Genomic DNA, 20,082 nt, shown 5'->3' on the forward strand with positions numbered 1-20,082 from the left:
TTTTTCTTTCAGTACAAAATGTGTGTGTGTGCGCAGAGCAGGGAGTTGTTTAGGTGGTAGGGGTCAGGTTACAACATGCTAACCTACATACACGTCAGATGAAATAATCAGATATGCGTCACACTTGTTTAACCGTCACTAAAGTCAAAATGTTATAGGATTAGATTTGTGAGTGCTGACTGTATGTAGGGAATCTGTATTATTATACTTGCACAAATTGGAAGAAATTGAAGATAAAATGCATTCTGTAAACTGAGTTATTGATAATTATCGATCACATAATATAGGAGCTGTCTTATCTTGTTTCATTTGTATCAGAGAGAAAGCCTTAAGGTCACTAAGATGGATACAGCATACCTAAAGCTTGTCCTCGACCTGTTGTGCTCCTGTCAACTATGTGAATTGTGTTCTTTCCTAAAGCCCCCGCTTTGGGCTAAGTGATGTAAATTTTTGGCTGCCCCTTGGTTCTTATCAAGTGTGTGAAAATGTGGTCACAAAACGCATTAAACTGTTTTATTGAGGTATATTTGCATAATGCCTAGACTGTCTATGGTACAGCATTTCCAGTGTTAAAAGACACTCTTTATTTCACTTTTAACAAATTAGCATTTTAACAGAAACTGTGATTAAAAACGTAAATAGATACAGATGCAATTGTTTTTCTTAAACTTGGCTTTATTTAACTTGTTAATCCTTCCGTTGAGGGATACATTTTTAGGAGAAAAATAAGAACCACAGTGAAATAGAAGCATATTGATAGATGTGTGAGTGGGAGGGAAGTTTTTACAAACCAGTTAGTATTACATGAATGCTGGGATTTAAAAAAAAGGGGATGTGCAATATTATACTTCAGACTTGTCAAAGATACATATACACATGCACAGAATCAGCCTTTGATCAACATTTGAATCATAATAAATAAAGACAGCAAAATTCCCTTCAGCTTCAATGCAAATGACCTGTTTGTGCTGGAGTCTTTGATGTGGTCATATAGGGTATGTGATGGGGAACTGCTCAATGTGAACAGTATTCTTGGGGGAGACGGGGATTTTTTTTAAATTCTAGTTTATGTCCTTGTTTTGGATAATGTGTTTCTGTGTAATGCTTTCTTGTTTTATGTAAAGTACATACATCCCAAACAGTACAAAGTTATGTTTCATTTTATGCAAATAAATACAATGTGATTTTGTAACGTGTTAGTGGGATGTACAGTGGAAAGGCAGTGTGGTTATAGGTAAAATTAGGTAAAATTTAGTTTTCTAAAAAAAATATACGTAGAAGTAAAATACAAATCAGTGCGGAAGCATCCGTAAAAAAAAGTAGGGCTGAATTTTCATTTTTTTTTAAGTCCTACATAGGCGATATAAAGTCCTACTTTTTTTTTTTTTTAATTGGCACTAGGATGCTTCTGTAAATCAGCAACCACAACCTTCCAATGGGAATATGTACAAATTAAATCACAAACATGTGTAGTTCAGATTCCCTGTACAATGTAATTATTCAAACACAAATGTGTTACCAAATTAAAATACCTACTGTTTAAATAACCCTAATATTGATATAAATATGTCAGCATTCTGACCTGGTATGTTTTTGAAGGACCCATAAACAGTTGCTAAGGTGTAAAATACATCACCTCTACACATATGGCAAAAAATGTTAGAATAAAACTAAAAATATGTTTGTCACACCACAATCGTGATGCCATTGAAAAGCCATCAATAAAATGGCAGTTTTTCAGATGGTAACTGGTGTATACTAAAGTGAAACCTTTCCTGTTATCTGAGCCTCTTTTTGTTTGTGTCCTAGGATCCCGTCTTCGTCAGGAGGATTCCCCCCCTCGGATAGTGGAACACCCCTCTGACCTCATTGTCTCCAAAGGAGAACCCGCCACTTTGAACTGCAAGGCGGAAGGCCGGCCTACCCCCACCATCGAGTGGTATAAGGATGGTGAGCGGGTGGAGACTGACAAGGATGATCCTCGCTCCCACCGCATGCTGCTTCCCAGCGGCTCACTCTTCTTCCTCCGCATCGTGCACGGCCGACGCAGTAAACCGGACGAGGGGAGTTACGTCTGCGTGGCCAGGAACTACCTGGGGGAAGCCGTGAGCCACAATGCATCGCTGGAGGTGGCATGTGAGTACTTTTCTATCATTGCTAATGACCACATGGTATGGCTTTTGAGCTTGGTCATGAAAAGCAACACACACACAGCATATCAACAGAAGTCAAAGAAAGCCAAAAGGTACAACAATTTAGCACCATGCCTAGATCTAAGCTTGGATAGAATTCCATATTATAGTTGATGTTAAATATCTGTTGGTTTCAGTTTTAAATGTGTAATAATTTTATCAAAAAATGTTACTCCACAGTTTCCTTATTGAAGTGCAAGAAAAAAAAAGAAAATATGTTGGTTCTATTGGCATAGGAGGGTTCTATGTTAATCTTTATATTATACAGGTATTTTGTTTCCTTGCATTGGTATACATTTCAGATGGCAAAATTGGTGTAACAGATGTGACTTCCACTTAAGGTTGAGCCCATCATTCTAAATGGCTTCTTGCAAATCAATCATCAGTTTTTATGCAATGAATTTCAGGGGGTATTGAATGTGCAATCGTTCTGTTTTGTTAAGCAAGCATTCTGGTGTACATTGGTGTATCGCTTGTACAGGTTTTTCAGACACTGGTTTAGAAAGGCACACTTCTACAAAAATCTCGTTGATGTTCCTTCCAGTTGATGCCTATAGTATCACAAAACCTGGACCTCTGGCTTAGAGTTTTAACTGACACAGCTGGTGGCGGGTCATGCATGAGTTGAAGTCAGATAACAGCAAATTGCTAAAATAATAATAAAAAAAGTTAGCTTTCATTGAACGGTATTGTAGGAATGATCATAGAACATGAAATTCGAGAGCACAAACCATAGCTGGAGTTTTTTGTCACAGCAGTGTGCACCTGACATCGTATTATTTTAGTTTTCATATCTTTGAAGATGGACTGACTGCATTTTCCTATTATACTCTTTCAGGATTAATCTTGCGTTCCCATGCAATAAGGCATACGTCACTTAAGCTTATGCTGCCTTTGTGTTTTCAGAAAAAATAGATCAATGTATTAGACAGCGTTGTGGTGAAGGTAAATATTATCTTCTGTATTACAATTGAATTTTTAGTACAGCTCGGTTTCCACTTGTGATGATTATTGTTATTGATATTCCTTTGTATGCACAGATAACTATCTGTGTAATTTTTAGTAATTCAGTGTTATTGTATATCGATTTATATTAAAATGGCACTTTAAATTATTATATAAGTTACTATATGCAATTGAGCCACTATTTTTTTTTTTTTGCATATCACTTTGGGTTGACAAGATTACTGTTCATTGTTAACTAGGTTTAATGACAGATTAAGGTTTAAATGGTCAAAGCTGAAGAAACAAATGCTATAGAAAAATGTTGCATTCATCATCATTTATGCATCAATTGATTTTTGCAATTGGTCTGCAAAAACTATTGGCATTATACATCCCTTGAAGTATAATATGTACAGAGTTGTCAAGTCTCATTTTTATTAAAGATTACTGTTGATTTCCAAAGCTATAGCAGTTGTGGTTAAGCAAGATAGTGTGTGTGTGTGTGTGTGTGTGTGTGCGTGATGTATTTTCGCAATGAAATGTTAGCATTCCCATAATTCTTGCTTTGCAAAGTCAGTTAGGGTTGACCTTGAGAACTGTCTGTTTGTGTATTCAAGAAAAACAATATGATAGATTTTCATTGTCTGCCCAGCTTGAAGAATTGGATTGCCATTAACAGGCTACTGCAATAAAGTTCCATACCATAACAGCAGTATGTATGAGTATATTTCTATATCTATATCTTTCTATCTATCTATCTATCTATCTATCTATCTATCTATCTATTATAGTTATAGTGGAAAATGATTGACCCGACAGGGTGCTATAATGCCTGAAGCTGGTTACTGAGTCTGCAGTACATATTTAATATGTGAGTCAGTCAAAATAATAAGAGAGGCACGGTTGATTAGTAAATATGACTTTATATACTGTAAAGCCATAAGTATTTGCAAGCCTTTTACTATGCGTTTTTCGCTGTTTGGCATGAATATCTTAGTGCTGCACATATAATGAAGTAACATACCAGTGCAACAGGTCGCCAACATTTCTGGAGCAAAATAGGTTTTATGGATGTGCAAAATATTTTGGTCACAAATATTTATGGCTTTACAATATTTTCTTTAAATATAACTAATACAGCATACATAAATAAGTAAATAACATAAATAAATAACATGAAAATGTTTTTGAAGTTCATACCGCAATTTTTTTCTTTCTTTTGTAGTTAGATCACAGAGTCGTTGTTCAGCAGTTTTTTCATTCAGCCATTTTATCTTGTTGTTAGGAGTGGAGGTGGAGGGTGTTCCTTTGAAAAGGGCAGGACTGGCAGTGATGTGAACCAAACACATGACAGATGGAGACTATTGCCCGGTGGTGTAAGGATGTTAGGGCAATAGTTCAATCTACTTTTTCTCCAATTATGAGGTTTTAACCAGTCACAGGCCAGAATTTCTAGCCACTGACTATTAGTTATATATATTGTTTATGAAAATAAAAGCACCCTCCTTTCTGAAAAGGATTGACATATCTGAACTTTGAATGTGCAACTTTCCAGTGGGAGTATCAGAAGACACTTTGTGAAGCAGCAAACCAGGATTGGATTTCGGTTCTGAGAGCCAGAGCGCTGCTTGTTAGAAACACAGGGGAGCAAGGGGGGTTCATTCACCATCCAAGCATGCCTGTGATCAAGCATAAGTTGCTGGCTATCCCTTGAGGTCCAGCTGTAGCCCCAGGTGTTAAATATGTGACAGCAGCTTGATCTATCGACCAGTGTAAGAGGGGTTTCAGTCCTAAATGAAAATTCATGAAAAATTGATGAAGTCTCCAGATTATTTTTCCCTTTATCCTTCCTCGCTGCTGGGCGCCAGTGCAGTGGGGGGAGATTAAATGAGGTGTTGAATGCTTTTGGGGCTAGGAGGTTATGGTTCAGGGGTCAAATGTCACTTGCGCTTCCTAAACTTCCAAAGTGAAGAGCGCAGGGCCATTTCTAGATTGAGCAGGAGCTTAACCGGGCTTTGAGATGACAATGAGAGAAGCTTAAATATCAAAACGCAGTACTCTGGAAGAGCTCAGTTTTTGCTCACTCTCTCTTACACTTCACCCCTTCCACAAATGAGTAAGCAGAGTCGTTCTGATAATTGAATTGCTGTTTTGAAACAGATTGAATTGTGTGTCTGCAGGGTGGTTTAAACCTATTTCTCCCTGGACTCCTGGATGGGCTACAGCATTATTTATAGACAGCATATTGCTGAAGTAGTAGGATTAAGTTAGCTCTGCAAATAAAATAAAAAACAATCTTGTTTGCTTTAAATCCTCACTAAATTGGCATTTTATCTCTCCAGGTATGTTAGGTTACTGTGGCAAACACATAATTTAGAGGCCTAAAAAGTATTTAGGTTAAAAGTTTTACCTTAATGTATGTATGGTAGATTACTCTGCAGTGTTCTATTACTGTTCTAGTACATGCACTAAAATTTGAAAACAAAAAAACAAAAAACAGCCATGTTTTCATTATTTCATCAAAAATACTAACCAGCAATTTAGCAATATGACCATGTAAAAGCACATTTCAGCTAAGCTATCACTTGTTTGCCCAAACTATGGTAACACATCTAAAACAATCAAATAAAACAATTTTGGATTCCAATACCCCTCAAAAAGGAGCATGACAGTCTTCAAATCTAGCTGCAATGTTTCTCAGCAGGGTGAAATATTATTCAAAGGAAACACTGGGTTCAGAGAAAACAGTAATCTTATGGATACTTATGTAGCTCAGCAGGTCCAACAAATAATTCAGAAGAGCTAAAACTGGAAATCATGACAGGCCTTCTCTCAGAAGGTGGAGATCAAAGGGAGGGTGACATATTGCTGAACTGTCCCAGAGGGCACATCTACAGCTCAGCACTGTGCAACACTAGAATCCTCTAGTGGACACACAGGTAGTTTGCAAGTACATGTATTAGCCTTTAGTCTGCGTGAGACTAAGTGGTCATGCAAAACGATCATCATGATTCGCACATATGTTTTTCAGCATAAAACAGATTTGTCAATTCAATAAACAGATAATAGATAATTTCAACATTTTTTTTGAACAAAAGTTATTTAAACATGCATATTCAGTCATAAACCTTAGGTAGCATTTAATGTTAACAGTAACATTAAAACATAATACATCATTTGGCAGATAATACTGTGGCTGTGTAAAAAGAAATTGATTTCTTGAGTGTATATTGATTATCAGTATATGTTTATGATTCATTCATTTTGTGGGCTTTATGCTGAAAGCACTAGCTGCATGCTGTGTAAGCCAAAATTCAAAAAGGCTTTATTGATTTTCTTTGTGGTCTCCTCTTAGGAGTAATGAAGACAGATTGCAAGATGGTGAAAAGGTATATCAGAAAGATGCTAAAAGAATGAGATGGGCATTGTTAGCACTTTACAGTAGTTATTGATATAAAACACAGAACAAGTGCAAGTTAAAAAAACATATAATTATTCATGTAATTAAAACCTACTTCTATCTATTAGTTTATGCTTAAGGATATGTTCATTAAGGGGCTTCTCATCATATAGACAGTATCATGTATAACATATAAAATTCTTCCCTTTCATACTGTACTTCCTCTTCACCCTGATAACTTGTTGTGTTTCCTTGGTTACTAGAATCTTGTGTTCAGGGAATCAAGGAATGTCTTTTATACACTGCACATCTTAAGCATTGATTGAAAGAACAGAGAAGATTACAAAAACATCCAAAATGTGAAAATGTTGGCAAAAAAATTGATGAAGAAATACTATTATATTTTGTAATACATGCTGTTCAAGCTACAGTCAAAAAGTATACCTTTGAGGAGATCCCAGAACGTCTTGTTTTTGTGATGAAATAAACTTTATCAGTGTGCATGGGAATGCTGGGCGACTGCCTGGAGTATTATCATGTGATAACACAGGTTCAAAGCCCATGCAACCACTGTTCAGCTCCTGATAAAACTGACTGAATATGTCAGCTTTATATCTTTATTTTGTACAAGTCATCTAATCCGATACCATTTTTTTTTATCTCCAACATATACCAGGCGGCCTGTGGTCAGCAGAATGCTTTGTAGATTAGTATAACTCTTTGAAATCAATCGCAAAGAAAACTTAACACAAAACTTGGGTGGAGCTCAATCTAATGAGTAGTATTCTTTTTTTTTTTGGTGGGGGGGACTTCTAGAAGCTTCTTGTATTTCTTGCCGTCTTATTGGAACAAGGAACTACCGATACCAAAAAAAAAAAAAAAGGATTATGCTTGGATTAAGCAAGCCATCCATAAAATAATTATGCAGGTATGATAATTTCCTTAGGTGATCTGTGCATCCATTGCAAGGCATGCATGAAATTCTTCCTTATCCTTGAATCATACTTGCACAGTTCTTGCTTTATAATTGCATGTATGGTCTTACATGTCTTGCTTGGTCCTAGCATGGTCTTTGATTTTTTTGGTATGGGCAGTAATATGATGTACACCAATGCTTTTTCCTTTTTGATTTTCTCAAATCAACCACTTTCACACACTCTACAAATGCTGTTAAATAATAAAAGTTCACCGTGCACAGATTTTAGCTGATTTAACAAATGACTTTATTGCATAGCAGAAGTAATTGATTCTTTAGTATGTGTTACAAAAGCCTCCATTAAGTGGGTACATGACACCATAAAAATCATTGTATAGGTCGCACTGGCATAAAAGACTTCAGTTTTAGGAAAACACTTTTTTGTGTTTAAAATACTTTTTTTACAATTGATTTTCCCCCTCTACATGGTCAACAGCGATAAAAAAAGAAAGCTACTTTATTTTAGCTTATCAAGTACCCAAACACTTCAAGAACATATCTTCTTTGCTTTACTGAACATTTCTTTCCAAAACCATACTTAAACAATAATTCCGGCTTTTCCAAATGTGTTGTATTAATTCAAATTTAAAAGAAAAGTATTAAACAGCGCTGCTTGCATCAATAAAAAAAGCAAAAAAAGCACAAAAAACCCCCCAATAAATTAAACCATCTAATAACCAGTAAATAAAACATCTTAGTGTTGCATACGGTGCAGTACAATTGCATTACATTTCCAGCTGTAAAATGATGCATTAATTTTGTTTTGTTAACCAGAACCATAACCATACACATACTTTACAAGTGTAGCGCTGCATTCCACTGACATGTAGAACACGTTACAGTATTTTTAATATGTATTAAAGTCATTCAAAGTACTCCATTCAAACAAAATGTTTTCTACACTTTCCTCCTCTATCAGCTTGTTTTTCTTTCGCTGTTTTAAGTTTGTCTTTGTTTCGTCTCTAGTCACATACTATTTTTTCAACATTTCGGCAAATTCAACAACGCGCAATTTCAAACCTGTTGTGTAGCATTTTAGTTTTTTGTCTGACTGTCCTACTTTATCCAGTCTCAAAGTCACCTGCATTATTATAGCATTGCATTTACAACAAATGGAAGGCTTGATGAACGGAAAATGACTCAGCTTTCTAACCAATAGCTGTTTGCTATGGATCCCAGGGGCGGGTTCAGTCTGAATGTTGACAGATCAATGGCTCGGGAGGGTGAGAATAAGGAAATTGATAGACTGACAGCTATTGTGTTAACAGTGAAGCAGTATAGCTGTGACGTTTTCATATTCCGAAGATTGGTAACTTTAACCACAATCTTTTTTATGCACACATCTGGGTCGGGAGGAGGTCAGTCAAGAGTCTAAAGCTTGTGTTTAACATTCAAAATGGCTAAGGGTACTGAGAGTAACAAATTAAAACTTTTAATTAGAACATAGGTTTTGTGTTTCTACCTAGCAACATGACCTGAATGTTGTGAATCCTGAAAAAAATAATCGGGTTGTTGACAGTTAAGTTTGTGTGAGACATAACTGTGACTGTAGTAACCCCATTGTGGCGCTGGTACAGTAGTTTAATACGAGACACACCGGCACATATGTCACACTGCTGTATTAGTCGCTTCCCCCTTTTTTAAGAACCCTGGAAAATTACCTAGAAAATCGACTTATACAACGATTTTTATGGTACGGAATTTAGAAATGTGCAGTCATTTAAAAAAATAATAATAATAAAAAGGAATTACATGATTTTCTACTAAACTATATGACATTGTGAAATAGTATCTATATCATGGTCATATTATTGTATATATGTGATTCTGAACATTAGTTTTACATTAGGCAAGACAAAGGTCTAATGTATTCATGTTAGCACAATACATACTTATACTGCATAAGATCAACATTTTGCCTCCCCTTTACAGTACCAGTTAGTAGAATTTGTCACTGGATTTTGCTGAATAGGTTTTCAGTTTTTTCAGGAAAGAAAATGGCCCACAATGCAACATTTCTGCATGCATATACAAGATTTATCAGGATATCTGAGATGCTGTGTTTTCTATAATAGGGATTTATTTACTACCTTGAGTCATTTTTCCACTACATCTCCCACAGTCCTCAGCTGGGTGACCTCCTGTGTGCCCGGTGTGGAGAGCGATGCAGTTAATGAGATCCAGCGACACTGTGACCCCGAGCCCCTGACAGCCCCGGCTCCCCTCATCCATCTTCTTTGCTCCAAAGGCTGAGAAGCAGAGTGTGAAAACAGGATTAAACAAGTGTGAATAAACAAGTTCAAGAGCTCTCAGTCATGGCTGCCAGCAGCAGACAGTGGCAAAGTGAGACATCAATAAGAAAGTGCTGAGCAGACACATTACTTCACCATTAGCACTCCAAGATAAAGTACTGGGTTCAGTCTGTTTGTTGGTGTGCAGGACTTATTGATGGCCTCTTGGGTTTGACAATGGCTGCTGCTTCTCTTTTTTTTAATATCGTTTTTTGGATGGTGCTCTTTAATAGACAAAGGACACTTCCACAAAAGCAAGCACTTGGGTTTACCAGTGAGATCCCATAGCTACACATCTATTACTCTGGTTCATATTCTAGTTTGCCCAGGTTCTTCTTTGATTCACTGTTACACAGTTGTATGCTAAGCCTCACCAACTGTCAGCTTCTGTCTTAATTCCATGAGAGTGCTGTGGGACCTTGTGGCTAACTCTAGTCCCATTCCTTTCCTTTCTACTGGACCTCCCACTGGACAAGTCAGCTTGTCCCATAGTGTTCCATTGTAGATGGAAATGCAGAGTGAGTCAATTTGGGACAGGGATTAGGCCAGTGACCCTCCGTGATCCAGAGGTCATCCACAGTAACTCCCAGTGCGCTGTGCTGGGTCCCCATTGAGGACTAGCAACTCCAAATTGCCCTTCCATCTGAGCATCAGATATCTGGTTTTGCATGACCCGAACTGGAGACCCTATTGGGAGCTAAATTAGGACCCGCCATTCAGTCATGCCTCATAATCAATCATTTGTAGCACTCCAGAAGGACAGATATGATGAAGCGCTGCACCCATTAGTTAGTTTCTACCACCAAATAGCATTACAGTGTTATTGCTCCACGGGCCACGGTTCAAGCAACACCTGCCCTCTGTGTGACAGAAGGTTCCCCTAACCTCCTTGGAGCTATTGGATAAGTTGACCAGTAGTGATTAAATGTACTTATTTAGTTCAGTGGGTCAGAACTGTTGAGACACTGACAAAATTACTGATGAATTATTATTTTCAACCACAACTGAAACCTGACCTCCATCTAGTCTGTCGTAATGAAAATTCATAACTTCTGTGACCAGGTAATGACATGCTCAGCTACCTTTGTCATCGCCAATGGACATTGAAGTCTTCCTGTAAGAAGACTGGTTCTTAATGCAACTGGACTGTAAGATAGCAAGTCGGCCTACCATTAGAACCACCACTATGACCTGCAAAATATACATTTGCACAAAAGCCCAGGAAGAAATGTAAAGCTTATTATTTGACATTTCACAAAACACAAAAAAAGCTTCATAATGAAAGAATACTCATAGATGCAGAATTTCTTGCTGCAAAATTAGCACATTTAAAAACTAGTCAGTTATGTTTCATTACTTGTATTTTAAATCTTTCCTGATTTCCTTTGATCTGCATTTTATGTAAAAAAAAACACATTCATGGTATAAACCCTTTCATTAACAATGTGTCTTGAGTCATTTGTTTTAATTCCCTGGGCAATGACAGTGGAAGAGTTATAGTTTGTCAGAATTTGTTATGACTTGTAATGATCTTTCAATAGCAAAGTAAGATATTATGCTAGGCTAAAGTTACTTTTGTTGAAATAGAAACCAATAAGGCATTAGGGTCTTAACAGCTGCACAATAAGGTGTAATGTGAGCGCTCTGTCTTGCCCTGCAATCACGTTCTCCGTCTAGGACTATTTGAAACTGATATGTCTGATACAACTGACATCCAGACCATGTTTCAATGAGTTGCTGAGGTATTGCGTTAAGCACAAAAACTAAAAACCAGGCATGATAATAGAGTTGGGCATTATGCATCACAGCTCGGGACAGGTCAGTCTATATTACAAGCAACGAGTTTAAATGAACTCCATAAAGGTAAATCACCCATTGCCAATCAGAATTGGTTTTGAACCAGGAGTATTGTTTTCAATAGCATTGCTTTAGGATTTATTCTTTTAAGTTTCAGACATTTTAAATCTGGTTAAATATTCTTTGAATCCTTAATATTTGTGTCATTAAAAGCCCATTCGATAATTTTACCCTGGTAAACTTTACCTACAGACAATTTGCATTTGTATGCTTCAAAACAGCACCCTACATGTGTAGGTTGTGTAATCCACTAGACATGCTTGCTTTCTTCCACTGAGACCCAGTTTGAATGTTTTATTTATTTATTTATTTTAAAAAGTAACTGTAGATATCTGGAGGAAATTTATGTTGACCAGACACCAGAATTAATACTGCCATTAGACAAGCGTCTCTTGATATTAGAGTATTGTATACTAAATCTCAATGTATATACAGTATTTTGTTAGGATTCTAAAAACTCACGGAACGTGAGTCACTGATTAGGTTACAGCAAATTCAACATCGATTTCACAGTCAGTTATATGAAATGCATGGATTTTAGCTCATAGGCTATTAGTGAAGTAAGTGAATTTATGCAAGGAAAGGCATATAGATAGGTATAAATATATTTAATTTCAATTATGTATTATATACAGTCCGAATACAATAATACGATTATACTGTTGCTGGGAGCTTACCCTACGCCCTCTGCCTTTTTTCTGCCTCTCCATTTTCTTTGGCCACCAGCCACCGCTGACCTTGAGATATTTGTACATGACAGACACTTCAGAAAAAAATGATTGTATTGTATAGTTACAAAAGTAAAGATGTGTTCATTTGAAATGTTTTGGTAACTCGGTAGAACCAGGTGATACAGCAGAATGCTTTATATTACAACAACCCAGATAAGAGCCTGCCAATGAAATCCATTAGTCTCACTAAAATTACAGTTTTCAGAATAATTTTCTTATCCTGAAGACAAAAGAACAAATTTTTTCTTTCAGTATAACTTGCCTCTGTAGCCTGCAGGCAGCTATTCTGACAATATTTGGTGCAATATGTGCTTGTAAGGTTGTTATTCTGTAAGTTTGAAAGCCATGTTCTTGTTCCCATTTCAAGAATACATAGACACATGTATATGAATGCACTAACATCCTCCAGTGATGTAATGTGTAGGAGCTGAGAGTAGCTTTTTAGAATGAGATTTTCTAGCTGGCTCTGAGCTGATGGGCACTGCTACTGTATTTGCCACTGTTTGCAGTCAGAGGCTTTTTATATTAGCAAACATGGTAGTTTCTTCTCCTGCTGTGTTAAGCAGTGAGCCTTAGGAAACTACTTACTCAAAAATTGTGTTAAGTAAGATTGCATAACTGGCAGGGTAAGAGAGGGAAAAGGCCTCTTAGCACAACTGGAGCTCCCTTTAAAATGGCTTAATTGTTGCACGCAAGAAATCGACTGCATTAAAAGTGAAATATAAGTTCTTGATTTTTCATGGTCCCCTGTGGAGTTTCCTTCAAAAGAAAACAAGGTAATTACAGTCTTGACACTGTATGCATATTGATTTTGGTTTGTGTGCTTAAATTTAGATTGCAGAGCAAGGGGATAATCATTAAAAGGAACAAAATGCAATATTGTATGTAATGTTAGACCCGTGTACCGTCTTGTGGAATATTCTAACAAGCCTGGAAATAATCCAGATACTTCACAAAACTTTCAGACAGTAGGTTTGAGAGTTTTGAAGCTATAGCACATTAGTTGTATAGAATATGATAAGTCTTACAGTAAACACTACCAAATATTTTGCAGCAAATTATCTTTTGTCAGGCAGGAACATTGTCAGCTTTCAAACAATAGTGGTCACTTTATGGCATCATTTAAAGTAAGCAAATAAAGAGTAAACTAGAAGTAAAATAATACATTTGGTTGCACATTCAATTATAATAATTTATAATGAGTACCTTGACAAGCAGCAAACATATCATTTTCACAAAAAACAACACATGCAGACAGGATATAAAAATGAAAACTAAGGCCATGACCATCAATTGTACCTGTTTTTCAAAACCTCAAGCCATGTGAAAACAATGGAAAGTTTATCAGAGGAAAGAGAAGTTTTTTGTTTTTCTTAGCCAAGAATCGTGATGACACAGAATGTATCATATGCTATTATCACCATCCCAAACTCCACCCCTGCTGAATTTCATGCCCGATTTACAGACTTCAAGTAAAGTAGCTGCACTGTAGCTCAGGGAAGCAAAACAAGAAAATAAACAAAGGAAAAAAAGGGATATTACTACCACTGACTTAGTATGGGATCCTAGGTGTCCTAAGTCACATCACCTCGTTGCACCCCTAGCGTTAAAATAGGACACGAGCAGAACTGGAAACACAAAACGTCAATCCTAGGAGAATAATTTCTATCAAGAAAAATAAACTATAGTGGTTAACTCCAAGGAGAACCCATATGGATTTTTGATGCAAATTGATAGGACATTAAACACCCAAAACTATCACGCAGGCTTAACTCTGCATAATGCCAGCAGATATTTCCCTGTGCCATGGCATCATTAAAACTCTAAAACAGAAAATTGAAATTTAAGTTGCGCTATAACCCCAGGGAGGGTAGAAGTAAAAGGTCACAAGATGATACAACCGAAGGAGATCTCAGACACAGGATTGATGGCATAGGAAATAAAAATCTCACTGGAGCGAAGTGAGCATTTTTTTTTTTTTTTTTAGTATGTACGCTGACTCCGCTGTATGTGACCTTGAGCTAGCTTGACATTGGTCTAAATTACATATTATATTTCTACGTTAAAACCACTTGCTTAACGTTGCCCACATATTTTGTATTTTATGTGTTTACAAACAGGAAAAAGTAATCGCTAGGGTAAAAGTAATAATCGGTGGCATTGTTTTGGTAAGAGGTTATAATGCTGTCTAGGGGGGGTGTCTTGGGTGTATCTATGAATTAATGAAATAATAGAATATATTCTACATACTTCACAATTTAAAAAAGTTGTAATATTGTATTCTTGTTTTTGCAGTGATTGTATGTGCAAATATATAATAACTGTTGTCCTCACACTGTGGTACACCCTGAAAATAAAGGGGCTTCCCGAACTTCTGAAGGGTTTCAACAACTGACTGAAATACAATAATATACCATCCTGTTTAGGACCCCTGCAGTTCAGAAAAAATGAATACGCTGGAATACAGATTCTGTATATTATAATTATTATTCTTTGTTAATAATAAAGACAACAACGGAAGTATTCTGTTAAGTGTCACAGTGCTGAGCTGGTGTATCCCAAGCAGTCAATTCCATAATATAATTAGTCCCCATGGAAATCCACGGTAAAATGTCCTAAAATCTGCAATGAGAAAAGAGTGTTTTCTGCAAAATTCTGCGGCAATGACTTTTTAATGAAAAACAGTGTTAATGAGTATAAATAATAAATCGCATTACTAAAATCTGAAAGAAAACAGAAAACATGTTTGCCATATTTTATGAAGAAAAAAGAACACTATAAAGCAAAGAGAGTCCACTTTTAAAACTCTTACAGCACTGACTATTGGATGCCATTTTTTAAAATATACATAAAACATAACAATTCTTAAAAAAATAAAATAAAATACAGTTATGGCCAAAACATATGACTATATTTAATTACATTAGTAATAATAACATAGCAGAATAAGATTGTAGTGTTGCACTGGGATTCAAATTAGCATTGGAACATTTTACAAATGCACTGTTTTACAAATGTGTACTAGACTTGGAGCATGTTTGTACAAATGTAACAGGGTATTTTTAGAAACATTTGTTGTTCACCAATACGTTGTAATTTTAAAACGTATCCACATCAAGAAAGCACATAGAAATAGTATGGAAACTGTGACAAGCGCTTGAAAACAGTGACAGGCGACACTGATTGGCTGATGAACTAGCTGTTTTGTTTCTTTGTTCAAGGCCACAATGTGAAAGTGCTACCATCACATACCACAAAACAAACGGGAAAGTAAATGTTAAGTCATCCCAAGTAATTGGATAATATCTAATATAGTTTGCAGTCCTCTTCCTTTTTGAGCATTCATGTTACTACACCATGTACAAAGAACGTGTGTATTTCCATATATAATTAGAATGACATCTTTCAGGACCTGCAACATAGGGAGTACAAGCAAGGTCCTAATTGTTTTTCTCTGACCTTTCACATAGGAGTAACAGAACAACGCTTCCCTGTGAACTTTGAACGACTAAACTATGAAATCCTTTTATAAAATAATAATAATAATAATAATAATAATAATAATAATAATAATAATAATAATAATAATAATAATAATAATAATCTTGCCTTATTCCGTTCTTCAGTAGCCACTGTTTGTGTATCCATGGTCGCTGTCACGGTCTTCTGCCGTTTTAACAGAAGCTATGGCAGTGAGTTACTGAAAATACTGGACTTGCATTTTGCATTTGTGCCCTAACTTTTGCCATTATATTCGGTGCTAATTTAGATTTGTTTCTGGAGCTCACCAATGGCTTAGGAATCTCTCCGTGGCTGAACTAAAGCTCGCACTGAAACCCCGCCACACTTCTCACTATACAAATAGTGTGTAGCGCTCTAGTGACATGTACAGTGATAGTAGGGAGCAAATGTTTGAGTTTTTGTTTTTTTGCAAAAAATTGAAAATTCCACGAGAGAGAACACATTCAGTGATTTTTTCCGTGATCGCGGAATCCTGGAGGGACTATATAACCTTGTTCAACTATACTAGTACATTTCAAATTTGCTTTGCTTTAAATTACATTTCTTTGAATCACAATACATTCACCTGTAATGCCCCAACAGCACCAATCTGAACTAATTTAAAAACACAGCCCTGGTTGATAAAGAGGGTTATCTGTCTTTATCAAGTTATAAAAAAATGTTAAAGAAAATGCAATACACTATTTATTGTTTTTTGTTATCCCTGAACAGCTGCAAAAACCTTGCCTTTATGAAAGATTGACCCCAGCTAACAGACTAAATGAAAGCTCTTCCTCACCGTTATATAATCAGTTAAAAAATATTGCACTAATAAAGTTATGCATTCTAATTGAAAGATTTATGGCGATCCATTTAGTGATTACAGGTTATTTGTGACAGAGGGACGCAGAATAACCCGATTAGAGTCAGCTTTGTGATGACTTGTAGTTACTGAGGGTAACAAAATGCGAAGCCATTGTCAGGCCCTGTTTTCTATAATGCAATTGAGAGATGATTTAAAGATATAAAAGCGCTTTTCAGGGGAACATGTATGTCAGGCTATGTTTCATGCAATACGCAGTCAGAGCAGATGGAAGATTTGAGTTGAGTCTGCTGTAATCATAGATAGTAGGAATTGGATGACTTTGCTTACGTGATGTTTGTATTTCTGTTTCAGAAAATCTTTTGTCGTGGTATCAAAGGACTGCCAAGTAACTTGGAGAAATGGTCAGTAGTTTGCTACTTAACGAGGTCCTCTTCTCTACAATAATTTAACGACCAGACTGTATGGCCAGTAATCAACATCCTTCAGGGTAGAACACTGAAAAATAGCTGTTTTTGAAGGATTCCCAAAACAAAGTCTAGATCATCTTTATAGCAATACTATAGTGATGCTATAGTGCAGGGTCCTAGGCCAATGTTTTGTACATTATACAGTCACACCTGCTTATACTAGTCTTGAAATAGACAAGGAACTGTCTAAAATAGGCAAGTGGTCTTATATATGGAGATTCATTAGAGAGGTGTTTCTGTACAAGTGGTCTTTATTTCAGGTTTGACTATAGTCCTTTTCACAGAGCCTGATACAAGCTGATTTTATTCATAAAAACAGACTTTGAAAAACATTATTTAAATAACTCATGAGTTAACATTTTATGAATAGGGCACTGTATTTGTTATTGGTCCTTAACAGATTAAAAAATATAAATAGGCACACATTGCTTAATATAACTGAATATGGAAAACTTAGTGTTAGCCATTACAGTACACACCATCCTAACCCTTGCAGTTATCTGTCTGAGGTGTTATAATGAGTCTGCAATGATGAGTTTGTCCATTCGCTCTCAAAGGTTATACCCTAGGGAAGCTGATCTTAGGTTGCTGTATGTGACAAGACTGGGGAAAGATGTCTCTTTAAGCCAGAGAAGCAAGCAGTGGTTTGTGAATGCTGCACATCTTCACTGTCAACAGTTCTCTGCACCTTTTCAGCACCCTTCTGATCAGAACGCTTCTTCTGTTCTGATCTCTCTGATCAAATAACCAGGGCTGTCTGCATTCAGGCTTGCATAAATACACAATTTAAGAGTCATCACCCCAGGCAAAAAATAAAATAAAAATCATATAGCGGAGACAACTGCTGCTAACAGAATTAGTCTGGCTTCTCATAAGACGTAATAAGTCACTTGACTCAGTTATGGTAAGAAATGATCTTCCTCTGCCAGCAGTGGTGTTGATTGTGATAAATACGTTATACCCTTCTGTGCTGCACTTGGCCGTTCTTCTAGTGCCAGTGGCTATTTATTTGGGGGGACAGAAAAAGGTGCAGCAGGGTGACATCATGTCATTAGCTTTGGTGAGTGACAACATGGACTCCTAAAGAACTGAGGTCTACTGTATTCCTGCTGAGAGCCCTGACTCCTAAGTCCTGTGCTTCAATTACTTTCTTCTGACAACTGACTTTAAACAATGGACTATCGGCTTGGTATAATTTATAATTGCCAGAGCATTAATAAATTATAACTGTAAGTTAAGTAGCAGGTTGGAGGGCTGAAACAATTGGATTGCATTTTTTTTTATTTCCTTTTCTGTTAAAATGACAGCACCGGTGACTGATTTTCTTTTTTAACAACAAGATTGAAGCATTGTTTAAATTAAAGAGATTAGTTTGAATCATATGTCTTGAGTAAATTGTATGTAGACACTGTACATATTCATTACTTTAAAACACAGAATTATGAGATATTTTTTAACAATTCTTAGGAAGCATATCTATACAGTTGCTTTGTCATTGTCAAGTAAGAGTTGTATTTTAGTTATACTGTAGATACATTGTATAGATATAGAACAATTCACAGGGTGTCAGGATAGAGCAGAGGAAGTAGAAACGAGCTGTTAGTAAGACAGCATCGAGCGTAGGACGGTCAGCCAAGGATCGAGTGACGAGCCCGAAGCTCGGAATTAGGTGCGAATTTAGAGAGGCCCGGGCTTGAAATTAGGATTGAAAAGAGATCCCGACCGATTAGCTCTCCTTTGCGCGAGGACAGAGCTTGATCGAAGGCCACGTTCCTGAGGATCTGAAAACATGTAAAAGGGCTCTGCTCGGCAGAGGCGCCTCTCGGCACAATAGGAATAGTCCAACAGCTTAGGACTGAAAGGAGAGATCGTAAAGGTTTCCCTGACTGGTCTGGTGCTGCCTTCACAGGAGGTGAGGCACAGGCCTCCGAAGCCGGGAGTGGGAAGGTATCCCGCAGGGAACCTGCAACAGAGAGAGATGGGTTAGTCTGGGACTTGGACACTGAGAGCATAAAGCGGGCCACGTCCCGAGTGAAGGAAGGTAGTGTGGCTGACGTGAGGTCGGGGGAGTGGATCCGCACTTACCCCCCCAAAGGATGGACCCCTGGCTCGCCGCAGAGACCCTCACCATGAGACAAACAATAGAGTCGCGCCAGTGCATAACATAAAAGAAACAGCTGGAAAGACGAGAAAGGAGGGGACATATGAGACAAACTGGAGAGGTTAAAATAGTGTTAGTGTAGTATGGTTATCTGCCGCTCAATGGAGAGGGAAAAAAACATTCCTAGAAGGGGAAAACCTCTGGTGGCCCTGGCGGTCAGGTAGTCCCCGCTCTGGGCATGCTAGCTAGTCTTTGAAGGGCTATTGCTATGTCGGTAGGGGATGAATGATTGTATGAATTGACTGCAGCAGAGAACCAGCGCCCCATGTTTTTTTTTTTTTTTTTTTTTTTTTAATTTAGTCGTTGCCAATTATTTTTATTATTTTCTCCCAATTTGGAATTGCCAATTATTTTTTTTTAAGCTCAGCTCACTGCTACCACTCCTGCGCTGACTCGGGAGGGCGAAGACAAACACACGCTGTCCTCCGAAGCGTGTGCCTTCAGCCGACTGCTTTTTTTCACACTGCGGACTCACCATGCAGCCACCCAAGAGCTACAGCGTCGGAGGACAACGCAGCTCTCGGGCAGTTTACAGGCAAGCCCGCAGGCGCCCGGCCAGACTACAGGGGTTGCTGGTGCGTGGTGAGCCGAGGACACCCTGGCCAACCTAATCCTCCCTGGAACACTGGGCTTGAAGTAATAGAGATTGCTGCAGCGTTGGAAGCGACCTTTGTCCATATCGTTCAGCCATGTATTAATTGAAGCAATTGAGATGGCGATGGCATGAATGAGGGA

At 37.3% G+C, this 20,082-nt stretch overlaps 1 protein-coding gene across 9 annotated transcripts in view; it reads left to right on the plus strand.

Moving 5' to 3' along the window:
- The window catches only part of LOC117972773 (roundabout homolog 2-like), a 722,560-nt gene that overhangs the window by 466,648 nt on the left and 235,830 nt on the right, over positions 1-20,082 (plus strand). For all 9 annotated transcript variants that reach the window (XM_059028671.1, XM_059028676.1, XM_059028672.1 and 6 more), the window contains one exon: positions 1,810-2,136. In XM_059028671.1, coding sequence (XP_058884654.1) covers positions 1,810-2,136 — 327 coding nt within the window. The remainder of the gene's footprint in view (positions 1-1,809; positions 2,137-20,082) is intronic.

The sequence above is a fragment of the Acipenser ruthenus genome, chromosome 8 (assembly GCF_902713425.1).
Source record: "Acipenser ruthenus chromosome 8, fAciRut3.2 maternal haplotype, whole genome shotgun sequence".
NCBI classification, from domain to species: Eukaryota; Metazoa; Chordata; class Actinopteri; order Acipenseriformes; family Acipenseridae; genus Acipenser; species Acipenser ruthenus.